This window comes from Syngnathus leptorhynchus, chromosome 6 (genome assembly GCF_054491065.1).
Source record: "Syngnathus leptorhynchus isolate UIUO chromosome 6, UIUO_Slep, whole genome shotgun sequence".
NCBI lineage: Eukaryota > Metazoa > Chordata > Actinopteri > Syngnathiformes > Syngnathidae > Syngnathus > Syngnathus leptorhynchus.
The window spans coordinates 7,169,789-7,182,240 of record NC_141200.1 but is presented as its reverse complement, the minus strand read 5'-3'; the positions used below and the strand labels follow the sequence as shown (position 1 = coordinate 7,182,240).

General features: G+C 38.8%; 3 protein-coding genes across 10 annotated transcripts; all 3 read right to left on the bottom strand.

The window, feature by feature from the left end:
- Positions 1-746: 746 nt before the first annotated feature.
- Positions 747-3,087, bottom strand: LOC147055701 (snaclec alboaggregin-A subunit beta'-like). The gene is made up of 8 exons (XM_085914111.1): positions 3,072-3,087; positions 2,854-2,965; positions 2,655-2,717; positions 2,074-2,101; positions 1,922-2,007; positions 1,650-1,781; positions 900-1,005; positions 747-835 (listed from the first exon to the last, which is right to left on the bottom strand). The coding sequence occupies exons 3-8, from the start codon at positions 2,715-2,717 to the stop codon at positions 753-755; spliced, it is 498 nt and encodes a 165-aa protein (XP_085770237.1). The 5' UTR covers positions 2,854-2,965; positions 3,072-3,087; the 3' UTR covers positions 747-752.
- A 988-nt stretch (positions 3,088-4,075) lies between these two features.
- LOC147055700 (transmembrane protein 116) lies at positions 4,076-10,442 on the bottom strand. Of its 8 annotated transcripts, none has more exons than XM_085914094.1 (12): positions 10,291-10,442; positions 10,156-10,199; positions 8,934-8,997; positions 8,644-8,775; positions 6,541-6,645; positions 6,415-6,464; positions 6,221-6,337; positions 6,097-6,142; positions 5,213-5,284; positions 4,972-5,125; positions 4,477-4,559; positions 4,076-4,398 (listed from the first exon to the last, which is right to left on the bottom strand). In XM_085914094.1, exons 1-12 carry the CDS (start codon positions 10,321-10,323, stop codon positions 4,219-4,221), a joined length of 1,080 nt encoding a protein of 359 aa, XP_085770220.1. In that variant the 5' UTR covers positions 10,324-10,442; the 3' UTR covers positions 4,076-4,218. The 8 variants fall into 8 exon arrangements, with proteins under 8 accessions (XP_085770220.1, XP_085770222.1, XP_085770225.1 ...); XM_085914096.1 differs by having other exon boundaries at positions 6,550-6,645; XM_085914099.1 differs by lacking the exon at positions 8,934-8,997 and having other exon boundaries at positions 10,291-10,393.
- A 208-nt stretch (positions 10,443-10,650) lies between these two features.
- LOC147055699 (low affinity immunoglobulin epsilon Fc receptor-like) lies at positions 10,651-12,289 on the bottom strand. Its single transcript, XM_085914108.1, has 7 exons — positions 12,251-12,289; positions 12,038-12,100; positions 11,892-11,919; positions 11,690-11,787; positions 11,409-11,534; positions 11,026-11,137; positions 10,651-10,944 (listed from the first exon to the last, which is right to left on the bottom strand). Exons 2-7 carry the CDS (start codon positions 12,098-12,100, stop codon positions 10,874-10,876), a joined length of 498 nt encoding a protein of 165 aa, XP_085770234.1. The 5' UTR covers positions 12,251-12,289; the 3' UTR covers positions 10,651-10,873.
- Positions 12,290-12,452: the final 163 nt, after the last annotated feature.

Genomic DNA, 12,452 nt, shown 5'->3' with positions numbered 1-12,452 from the left:
CTTGCTCTTACTCTTAATGACACACTTAGTCCGGAATGAACAATTCACTTGCTCTTACTCATAAAGACAGTGCATGTTGAGAAACACACTGATGTCACGGAGGCAATAAACAGCATACACCACAACACATAACCACTAATGATAGCCTCTAAACAACTGATGAATAAACAATTAACGCTTTTCATTTTAATGACACCCATGTCTGGAATGAACAAATGACTTCCTCTTACGCATGTTGAGAAACACACTGATGTCACGGAGATAACAAACACTACACTGTTTAACACAACCACTAATGAGAAATGTGATTGTTTGTTTGTTCGTTCATTCATTATTTTCTAAATAAAACTCTTGCACAACTAACTAACATTAGCTAGAAGCGGGTTGAAGCGGCTCCTCTGACTAATCCCGTATATCTTCACCATAATAATGATTGTGAATGTTTCCATTTGCATTCATGGACTCAAAGTTCTTGGATTCGTGGTATCATTCGATACCACGAATCCAAGAACTTTCAGCAATGGACTCAGAAGGTTTGCAATAGAGTAGAAAAAAAGACCAAAAGCTTAATGCAGGTAGATGCCTTTATTTACCCAAGATGCTCTTTGACATTACAAATCTGCTGTCAATAGAAATTGAGCGTTGTTGAGAAACGGAAAGAGTGGGGTGGACAGTAAACCCAGAAATAGTTACCAAGTTTTGATACTATATTATCCCAATGATCTCAATGAGTCATTAGCAAATCTCATAAATTAATGATGTTTGAATGAGAACAACCCTCTAATGCAAACATACACCTCCTCATCTGTGCAGTCTTCATCATTCCAAAGTCCATCTGCAAGAAGTAAGAAATTCAAGTTTAACAGCATTCTATTTGGAGAAAAAAAACATTTACTTACCATCCTCATCGATCGCAACGCAGTCACCAACGCCACTGGACTCTGCAAAATCATCAAAGTTCAGGAAATCCTGGTCTGAGCCATCAGTCCATATGAAGTCATCTTCCTGAAATACCAAGTCCCATGTAAAGACAACTACAGAGAATTTGCATCTTCTGTTTGCTTTTTCAATTGACATCACCACCCGACACATTTTGGTACTTCTGTTTCCGGGTCACAGAGGCGCCGGAAAGGCGAGCTACATTGTTTTTCCCACTTCCCCACGCCCAATGTTTTTGTTTTTCTTGAGGCCGTTTATTTTTATTTTTGAAGCAGCGGCTTGCTAACTGCGAGCAGCTTGTTAAGACACAATCCACCTCGATCTACAGGCTCTCGAGAGCACCTTAGTCATAGGTGAACCCATCACTTGCACCTTTAAGCTCCAAAATCCAGCCACAGTAATGAGATTTCCTGGAGCCAGAGCACCCGACATTAGCAGATTACTCTTGCTTAATTGGTGGCTGGCTAGTTTCTGTAGAGAGCAGGAATAAGATCTGTTTGTATATAATTGGTCCTTCTTCTGGGCCTGCCCCAGCATGTGGAACCTGTATAGCCTTCTCCGTGACCAGAATTTCTTCAACCAGTTTCACATTTTGTCAAGTCAGGTGAAATGAAACTGTAATGAATGGTGATAATGGATGAGCCGAAATAAACAAAAAATAGGAAGGCATCGTTATTCTTTCTGGTGATAAACACTGGTGATTTTTTCACCTCAATTGCATCAGTGAGTCCAATCCAAGCGAAGTCATTGTTACCACCCGCTCGAATCAGTTCCAGAACAAAGGCATTTTCCAGGGCGTTGTGGATGGAAACAAGATTGCCACCAAGAATGTTGCAGACACTCTGATGAACAAAACAGTAAAATGTTGTATTCACTTGTACCGGTTCGCCAGACAATCGGCAAAAGTTATTTTGAGCGCGAAAGCTAAATGGATTACTCATTGCTGGTTGGCAACTCCATAACAAATACTTTTTTGACGTACCTCTGCATCTGCAAAGGTCCTTTCCTCATCTTGGTAGATGTAACAGTGACAGTCCAACCGAGTCCAGTCTTTGGGGCAGTCATTAGCTTCAAAACAATTGTTGTTTTAGGGGATATTGAGAAATAATCAAATATTGAGCTTGCACTGCATACCTGTGCTCCTAAACTTTGGGAATGAGCACTATGAAGAAGAACAAAAGCACATTGGTAAAATCAGACTGCAGAACAGTGGCACAAATGAAGACAGTGATTTTGGAAGAAATTGATTGACCAACTAATTGACAACTAGTAATTGATTATCAAATGAATCAGTACTGGTTTTGATAACCTATTGATTATCAGGTGGATTTGTTACATTTAAAATTTCAAATGATGATCAAGATTGTTGCCAATTTTCAGTTTGTCACATTGTACTGTTTGATAACCTATTGATTATCAGGTGGATTTGTTAAATTTCAAATTGTAAATGATGATCAAGATTGTTGCCAATTTTCAGTTTGTCACATTGTACTGTTTTTTAATCAAAGAATGAAGATTCAAATTCATTTTTGGAGATTAAAATTCAAATCCATCCTTTAATTGACACAATTTGCCATAAGGCCCTATTTTTTAATAAAAGGATGGATATCAAAACATATATAAAATATAATTAATATTTAATATTTGCGGCCCTAAAATGCATTAAACACAATACTGAACGTTAATTTAAGTCACTGATTGAGATTTTGACTTACGACTCCAGTCAACAGTCCACTGATCCCACAAAGGAGAAACGTTAAGTGAAGAGCAAATGCCATCTGCAATAATAGAACGATGTTTCATATTTCCAACATGAAATATCAGCCTTACATTTGTAGAACATCCTCTTCAAATGAAGCAAGAATCAGATGAAAGCTGAAAAGTTCGGTTTGCAAGGATAAGATGTGAAGTTACCTTTGCAGTCTTGATGCTTCACACTGAGAACAGTGAAAATAATTCCTCCTATTATAAGATGGGTTTGCCTTCCAAATTACCAAATTAACTTCAACACAGATGAGGTTCCGCCCTGAGGAAGCATGCACAATTTTAAAGCTTGTAAAGAAGAAGACTTGTTTATTTATTTAGTTATTTATTGATTTAGTCCGGTTCGCAAGGATAAGATGTAAAGTTACCTTTGCAGTCTTGATGCCTCACACTGAGAACGGTGACAAGAATTCCTTATATATGCTGGGTTTGCCTTCCAAATTGCTGTTTATGGTGCCAAATTAACTTCAACACAGATGAAGTTCCGCCCTGAGGAAGCATGCTCGTTCCATACTAAGTCGGTATGCAACATTATATAGTATCTTCAAGTCAAGTAAGGTTAATTAGTATAGCCCTAAATCACAAGCAGTCTCAAAGGGCTTCACATAGACAAACAATTGACAATTATTCTCAAAGTATCCCCTGATCTTGAGCTCCCAAAAGGGCAAGGAAAAACTCCAAAAACCCCTACCAGGGGAAAAATGAGAAACCTTGAGAAGGGACCACAGATGGAAGGATCCCCCTTTCAGGATCACCAGGCTGCAATGGATGCAAAGAGGGCATATAAAATACATAATATGGAAATCAAAAAGTGGATGTCCAGGCCAAAGCGAAGAGCTGTCGGAGGTCCCCTCGATTGTCCTGGCAGTGTCTTTGAGGAGGGTAATCCGATGCAGTTCCCTCATCTTGAATTGGTCCACGAGAATCTAGATAGCCGCTGTCAGCTTGGGTGTCACCAAACCACCTCCCCAGCCGGGGAGGGGTGGGGGGAGTGGGGTCGGGGAGATGGAGCAAAAACAAAATCCAGCCCAATCGGCCACTACAGGTTAATTAAAGGCCATATCATAGAAATATGTCTTGAAACGTGTCTTAAATGTTTCTACTGAGGTAGCAGTTCTAATATCCATAGTATCTTTCACCTATAGTGAGACAATCGTAAAGCTTGTAAACTGTGAGGCGGACGTGCTAACCAGAGCGCCACCGAGCCGCCCTCATTAAAAATGAATTGTTTCAATTATTAATTTGTTGTAAGGCAGGCAAACAAAACGATTCATGGCAGTCGAATTATCGGGAACCGGTTTTTGAAGAGCTCTCACACCTTGGATTTTGTCTCACAAAACAAAAACAAAAAGTCGGGGCTGGTTTCAACGTCAGTCAGGGAGATACCACTGTAACCTTTTTATTTCATTTAAGTAAGCACAAGTATAAATACGATTTTGATTCAATGCAACAACATTGCATCAGCCTTTGTTCATCCTCCACCTGTTCTTCATTGCATCCAGCCAGAGTTGTATTTTATCTGAAGAATGTTTTATTATCATGCCCGGTGTCACAACTTAGCGACTCGTCAAAGAAGGCCATGCGTTTGTACGCCACCAGGGGTGTGGTCTCCCCTATGACGGCCTGGGTAAAGTTGGAGCGTCCCCACGCGTACACCAAACTGTTGAGGAAGCCTTGTAAGGACACACTGGCGGCCTGAAATGAAGCAAAGCCTGGCATAAACTCACTCTTCCCTTTTAAGAACAGTGCATGTTTCTCATTTATGAATGACACCTGTATTGTGTAGGCGACAAACAGGCTATGCTGTTCAACATCTGCCCACAGCACCAACGTTGACAACAATATGACAAGGAGGGCTGGAAACATATGATGAAGTGTTTTCATTAGAAGCTTTTTCATTCCAAGGAGATAATTCAGCTCAGAACATGTTCCTCACACAAAGAACCGATCCACAATAAAGCCAAATATAAAAAAGGTTGCATGTTTTGATCAAAGTATTTTCATTTGATTGTTTTTGTTTTACTGGAGTATTTGTAAATTTCACTTTAAGAACTAATTATACAATTGTATGGTTTTTTTTTTTTTTCAAAGCATTTTTATCAGCTTATTTCTGGTCCCTCTGATCACTTACATCATTATTTAAGGATTAGTTTGACATTTTAGAGTTCATTTCATTTGTGATCATATTTTTCAAGTTTGAAGTTACTTTGTCACTTTCAAGGCACTTATAAAAGACTCAGCCTGTGTGCATGTGTGAGTATTGTATACCTGGTGCCCAACAGAACAAGATGACCATGACCATGTTCCTGGCTGTGGTGAAGACACTTTTCAATCTTTTGCCGGAGAGTCCGTCGCCTTCCACTGGGAAAAGGGCTGCCTGTTGGTGCTCTTCATGCCACTTTCCCACCTTATGGTAAATAACCTTTCATTGGTCAAAACAGAATCACAGTGTCAAAAAAAAAAATGTTTTCATAACCTGAAAGCACTTTTATTAATGGTGGCAACCTACAGAGCATGACAGCATCACAGGGATCACCACCAGGAAGACAAAGACTCGCATAAATGTATCATGGATTATCTCCTTGGAAGAAGAAAAAGTTTCGGTGAAGGATTTGAAAAAAATAAAAATCGGACAATTCCTATATCCAAGCTCCTGGAAAAGGCCGTAGTGATCTGATAATTTCTACACATAATGGCAGACTTTATAACCTTTTGGGAATTGCTTCTTTTTTTGTGAATGTACACAAACATTTTTACCAAATTTGATGCGAATTAAAAAGCGGTTTCTGGGGTTTAATTGTCAAGAACAAGATGTCTCTGACAAGTTTCACTTTAAGGGGCCCCTGAAAATGGCCAATTGAAGCTTACGGATGATATCTGGTGTCTTTTCTGTCACGAAATGAGTGGAGCAGGGCGAACAAATGCAGCTTGGACCAGGGTTTATTGAAGAGAAGGGAAGTGGGCAAACACACACAGGTAGGATGGAGACTCACGGCCAGCAGACAGGCCAACAGAAATCCACTCGGACACGAAACAGAATCTGACCGTGAGCCTCCACACAAGAACGGGGGGGGGGACTGGACAAGCAAGACAGGAAGACTAGGCACCAACACAGATGGGAGAAACACACGGGCAGGGCTTAAATACATAAGGTAACATGAGGAAGCAGGTGACAGACATTACGACGATGAAGGGGTGTGGCTGAGGGAAGTTGCCGGCCGAGCGTGCTCTGGCACGGGCGTGACATTTTCGGGGATTTGCTCCTGGTACTCTTGTAGTCTACTACTGACAGACATGGCAACATTTGGTCTTGTTCAGATCTTGTGAAGTTTCGATTCATCATCCAAATGTTGATGTAAGGAAATGGTGACTAAAAACAGTTTTGATACTCACAACATCTGAGCAGGAATCTATCCAGATGTGCATGAACAAAATACAACTGAGGATAAAAACAAGACAACAAAAGAGGTGAGAAAACATTATCATGCCTGTGTAGAATTCCAAGTTTGATGATGACCTGGTGCAGTATTTAGCATTGTCCTGGATGCTGGTGCTTCGGGGGTCAGGAATCAAAGGAGTGGCTCTGATGAAAGGTGTTAGCACGTACGCCAAGTAAACGGCACCGGGGATCAACCTAATGAAGAGTTAAATGACATTATCCACATCGTTTACCCTCTTCTCGTTGTAAAGAGATTCAAAAGAGACACTCACCAAACAAACATGTACACTGGTAAAGATAACAGTCTACTTCTGAAGCCACTCTGTGAGGTGAATGTGCATTATTTAAACAGCCCTATTTAGAAATACAGCCAATAAATGTACGTGTTGATAGCACACCTGCTTCACCTCATCCTCGGTGGCCGTCGCTCGCCAACCTTTGATGGAGTTTTTGGACTTCCATGCGTACACTGCTACCAGCAGGAATGAGATCAGGTAAAATGTCTGGGACAAAAGGAAAAAGAAAACTTTGATATAGGGGCGGCTTGACTTCGCTTGGCTCCTCTTCTAACCCAGAGGTTGGGCTTTCAATCCTTATCCTTTGTGAACCCCTAGTGGCTCCTGATGGTATGTCTGCCATCAGCAGGTGAATGAGGAAGCAGTGTGAAGCACCTTGAGTACCAATGATAGAATAGCGCTCGCTGTACAACTATAGCCCATTTTAAAACATAGCCTAGGTGTATCTTGGAGTAATACGTAGTACAAATACATGCTGGTACCGTCGACATCAACAGAGGCTGTGTTAGGGTTGATAGATTAGTTTGATCCTTTGCCTATGATGGAATGTAATCTGTAATAATTAACATAGCTTGTCCTGTTTTAACAAAGTGCTAAGATCCTTTGAACTGATTGACCAACTGCAGAGGAAGCAATCAGAGGTGTTCTGTTTACTCAACATCGTAAAACACCCCCTGCTGTGACCCCCTGAGAGGCCAGGGGTTCACCCCCACCTTGGCCACTCTCACCCCCACCCTTCTTCTCTCAATAAATACTCTCTTGCATGAATCCAAAGTCAGAGTCTGTTCGAACATTGCTGTACCTACAGTAACGGACTGGCTCTCCACTTGCAAGTGCTTAAAGGGCATACTGTCTCTCGTGTGGTTCTTGCAAAATAAGTTAGTCAGAACATCTCTAACAGGCTTCATCCCTCAATCATTGGATCACGTGTCGGTACTGACCCGTAAACCATTCATTACTCGAGTATTGTATTGTTGTTATTTATCATTTCATTCTTTTTTGTCTCCACAGCAAAAGTGCCAGAAGAAATTCACCTAGGAGAAGCACTATATGTACATTTCCTTGATCGTAAATATACATTTTTTTTCTTATGAGGCATATCTGAATGCAACTCAATCCGTTGTCAGAACCAACAAATCCATCGGAAAAAAATACCATAAAATGTAACCCTAACTTCCGTGAGTCACAATTTATGACACTAAGATCATTTGAAACTGTGAGAGCCCAATTGTGTACATCTTATATTCGTCTTGTACTCCAATCTGTGATCATTACTCATTTCACTACGAGCTTGTAACTTAGAAAATCACGCAAGGTGAGAAACTCATGTGTCAAGGGAAAACTGCACATGGTTAGTGTTTAGCAACTCAGCACATCTGCCACACCGTTCAACATCAGTGTGATTTTTCTAACAGTGCCTCTTTGGTTAATGATTGCTCACTGTCTGTTTATGTTGTTATGTAAGACATGAAGTCCAAGTACATGTTCTCATGAAAATGATGCCATCTTTTTAATGAGTGTCCCTCAGATTTACAACACACGTGTTCGATGACAATTTGTCTCTTTGCATTCAACTTCATGCTGTTAGTAAAAGGCCAGGAATGTTCAAGGCAGAAGAAACCTTTTAACTATATTATGTATTGCATAAGCTATACCTGGTTGTCATGTTTACCTTTTATTTATTTTTCCAACAAAATACCATTGCCCAATGTAACAAATTGGGCTAACAATTAATACTAACAATTTTTTAATTGTTAGTATTTTTTAAATTACCCTACAATACTGTTCTAAATATAAATGATACTTTCCAGTGGTAGGGGAAAGTTGCAAGCTATAAAACAACAAGTCCCACTTCTGCTTTAAAGACAAAAAGATGTTTTCACTCCTATACTGTAAGTAGCCCACACGCACGCACGCACGCACACAAGAACACACACACACACTGCACACACACACATATTTTTCATACTTGTATATTGAAAGAGCCTGACTAGACGCAGTCATTCCACCATAACTTTGCTAATCTATAGAATTCAAAGCCTCCACGATCCTCTCAACATTACCCTCGACCACCAAGAAATTTCTACAAATTGTGTTGCAGAATTATTTGGAATAATAGCCATTCCTATATTTTAATATTGATCAAGATGGCCGCACTTGGAGAGGGAAATATGCTTTCAGGTAGAAAAGGCGGTTGTTTCTCACCAGTGACAGAGGCAGGCTGTATAGGCAAATGGTTACACTGTTGTTGGCACCGACTTTGTTGATGGCACTGGTGAACATCAGGATCAGAGCAGCTGCAAGGTCTGCCAGGGACAGCTGGACTAAAAGGTGCACCTGAACACACAAACGTCATGCTTTAATTCGATCAATCTGTCTGTCTGTCTGTCTACGTATCTGTCTACGTATCTGTCTACGTATCTATCTACTTATCTGTCTACGTATCTATCTACGTATCTATCTATCTAAGTATCTATCTATCTAGTATACCAAACCTGTTCTTTCAGATGCCTCCATCTGACCATGGAAACCACCAGCACAGAACAGCTACCAATCACACTGCAGATGACATTAAGACACAAACACGCAAACACACACACATCATTGTCCTGCACTTGTGGCTCCAAAAGTGCTTTTATTCTATTTCATATGAAAGATTCAATGCAGCTAAAGCAAATCAATACATTAACTTCATCTTGATCCCCAGTTTATTGTGTGTTCTAAGTTCAGTCTTTATTGTGTTATAGCTGCTGTTGGGCTGGAAATAGAGTTGGCTTAAATGACTATATTTGACTTGCCATTTAGTTTTACTGACATTTTTGATTGGTCTTATCATACAATAGGCGTGCCAAAGTTGAAGTATATGACATAACATCCAATACATTTTGATGAAATGAACAACTGATTATAATACGTATAAATATTATGTCAGGGGTAGAATTGAGTCATTAAACAAAAGATGTCGCCGATTATAGCAGCCGATTATAGCAGGTGGCATCATTAGAAGATGTTTACAAATAAATCAATAAATAAATAAATAATTTGGGCGGATCAAATGAGACTGAGGCCATTATTTTAAGAAGGGAAAGATATCCTGCTGATGGAACACAAAAAAAAAATTACATCCACAGACTAGGCCGAGACATCACAAAATACTGCATCTATAAATGTTAATGAACTGCCTGCTTTAAAACATTTATTGACCTTATTTATTATTATCATTATTCCCTTATTATCTTTGTTTCTTTACCTTCATCTGAAATAATATACATTTTAATTCAGTCACTATCATCATTAGCTTTTAAATGTTGAATTTGCTTCCTAATTCCTGCTTCCATCTTGGTGTTCAAGATGGCTCATATTGGCAGATATCCAATACATACGTATTTAAAAAATTGTCAGCCACCTTTGGATGTCACCCATTCCAATCCATCTGAAGCTCATCGATTGTGTTTTATTGCCATTTATATTACCATGACACGTATTCCAAATCCATGTCTCACTTTCTCCCTTAAGGATCAGTCCAGCCCAATTCATATATGTAATTACACGTAATGTAAAGCAGGTTTGATGGTTATTATCATACTAATCCACTCTCACAATACCATTTATTGATCACATATAGTAATTTGAGCAAATTAGATCTATATTATAAAGTGGATATGATTTTTTTATAATCATAAAATCTGAAAGCAAAATGATGCAGAAGTGAATCACCTGGGAACTAATGAGACCAAATACACTGTTGAGAGAACATCAATCTGCAAAACAAAAATAGACATTTCATGCTGGTTTCCCATGTCTGGTTCTACATTTTTATATGCCTAAAAAATGATATACGAAAAGCCCTACCTGATATGCAGTAAGCGTACCATTGAGGCCCATTCTTGATAAATCAGTTCACGTAAAAGTCACGTTTAGTTAGACACACACAAGAACATTCCTCCATGGTAGCCTTAATGGCAAATGTGTGCTTTGGTCAATGAACACCTGCACACAAACGCAAAGTGAAACAAATCACATGACGCTGCTTTCACTCCCCCTGTGTGTGTGTGTGTGTGTGTGTGTGTGTGTGTGTGTGTGTGTGTGTGTGTGTGTGTGTGTGTGTGTGTGTGTGTGTGTGTGTGTGTTATTCTAACGTTTCCGGTACTTTTCTTGTATATTCTTGAAATGAATAATGTGTTTTTAAAAGAAATGAACGCTTTTGTTGCATTTTGATTTTGAAAGATTCTTTAATTTATTACAGACAAGCACTTTGAGATTTCAATTTTTTTTTTGTTGATATGATAATGATTGAGCATTGATAAAAAAGAAAAAAAAAAATCACATTTGATAGTCACCCCAGAAACACAAAGACATCAGAAGAGTTTCATCTCCTTGAGGCAAGGAAACTTAATTGTGACAGAAAATAGGATGAGAAGACAAGCGATTAGGGTTAATGGCCAACTGGTCTCTTGCAAACATATGCTTCCGAGTTTTTGCACGATGTAGTCATCCAAACACCATCTGTAAGAATAGAAAAAACCTGGATGTGTATACATATGTGTAATTATGAGCAAACTGTGTATATTCATTGATTTTACTTACCATCCTGCTCAATTGTGGTACATTCACCACTATTGAGTGGTGGTGGTGGTGGTGGATCAAAGTTTAAAAAAACAGGAGGATCTGTTCCATCAGTCCATACATAATCACCATCCTGGAAGACAAAGTCACATTTAATTGAGATATACTTTTTAGAGTTAAGGACACACAATCAATTTCAGTGACTGTACACAAAACTAGCCATACTCAAAAGATATGAATAAATATTGAGTAAAATTTTGGAGCATGACAGTATTTATTACTGTAAATCCAAATGGATTCAAATCCACCAATCAACTCATCAAATTTCAAATCAAATAATTGTATCAATTTGATAACAAGTGACAGGATTCAATCAGAAATTTAATGTTTTGGCAATGTTTTACCGCATCTTGGTCATTGTATCCAATCCAGGCTGATGTAACCCCTTCTGGTATAAGTCCTTGAACAAATATATTTTCCAGGGCATTTTCAATGGAGACCAGATTCCCACCGAGAACTACGCAGACACTCTGATGGAGAAAGAAAGTGAACAATTGATTTCACTTGTTCAGATCCTCTAGTAAGTTAGCAAGACATTTTCACTTTGGTTAACAGATCGATGGATCACTGATTGAAATAGCAGTCAACTGGTTGGGAACTATATCACAACTATTTTCTTCCATACCTCTGCATCAAGAAATTCCCTCTCTTCCGCTTGGAAAATGTAGCACTCACAGTTGAACTGAGTCCACCCTTTAGGACAGTTATTAATGACAATTTTTTCTTGAGGAAAGTGAAAACAAAATAAGATAGGTCAGTTAAATCTGGTGTGGATGTCAACAAAACTAATCAGTAGTTCATTTAATCTTTTGAATATACCTACCAACCTTTCCAAAAATTGAAAAAGAATGAATGCTGCAATGAACAAAAACATATTGTTAAAATCAAACACCAAAACAGGTACACAGCATCGTAAATATAAGTTTAATATTTATGATTTATAGTTATGGAAGCGGGTAAGATGTTGACTTACGCCTCCACTCAACAGTCCATTGATCACACAAAGGAGGAACAACAAGCGAACAGCAAATGCCATCTGTGCAATAATTGAAAAACACAAACATGTTTCGAACAATAAATATTAGCGATGTTACACTCATTACATGAAACATAAAATTGGACTAAATGCCAAGACTTGACATGATATTGAATTTGAAAAGTGCGATGTAAAGTTGTGTTAAGTTACCTTTGCAGTTGTGCGAATGCCTTAGTGCTGTGGACAACGACACCTTTTATATCAGCAGTCTTGGAATGTTGAATGTGTCAAATCGTTTCAAAGTCACATGACACATCAGGAAAAAAAAAAACCCAAAGAACTTGTTTGCAAAACAGCTAATGGACTAAACTCAGTTATCTGTAACTCAATGTGGAGACTAATGAACAAATAT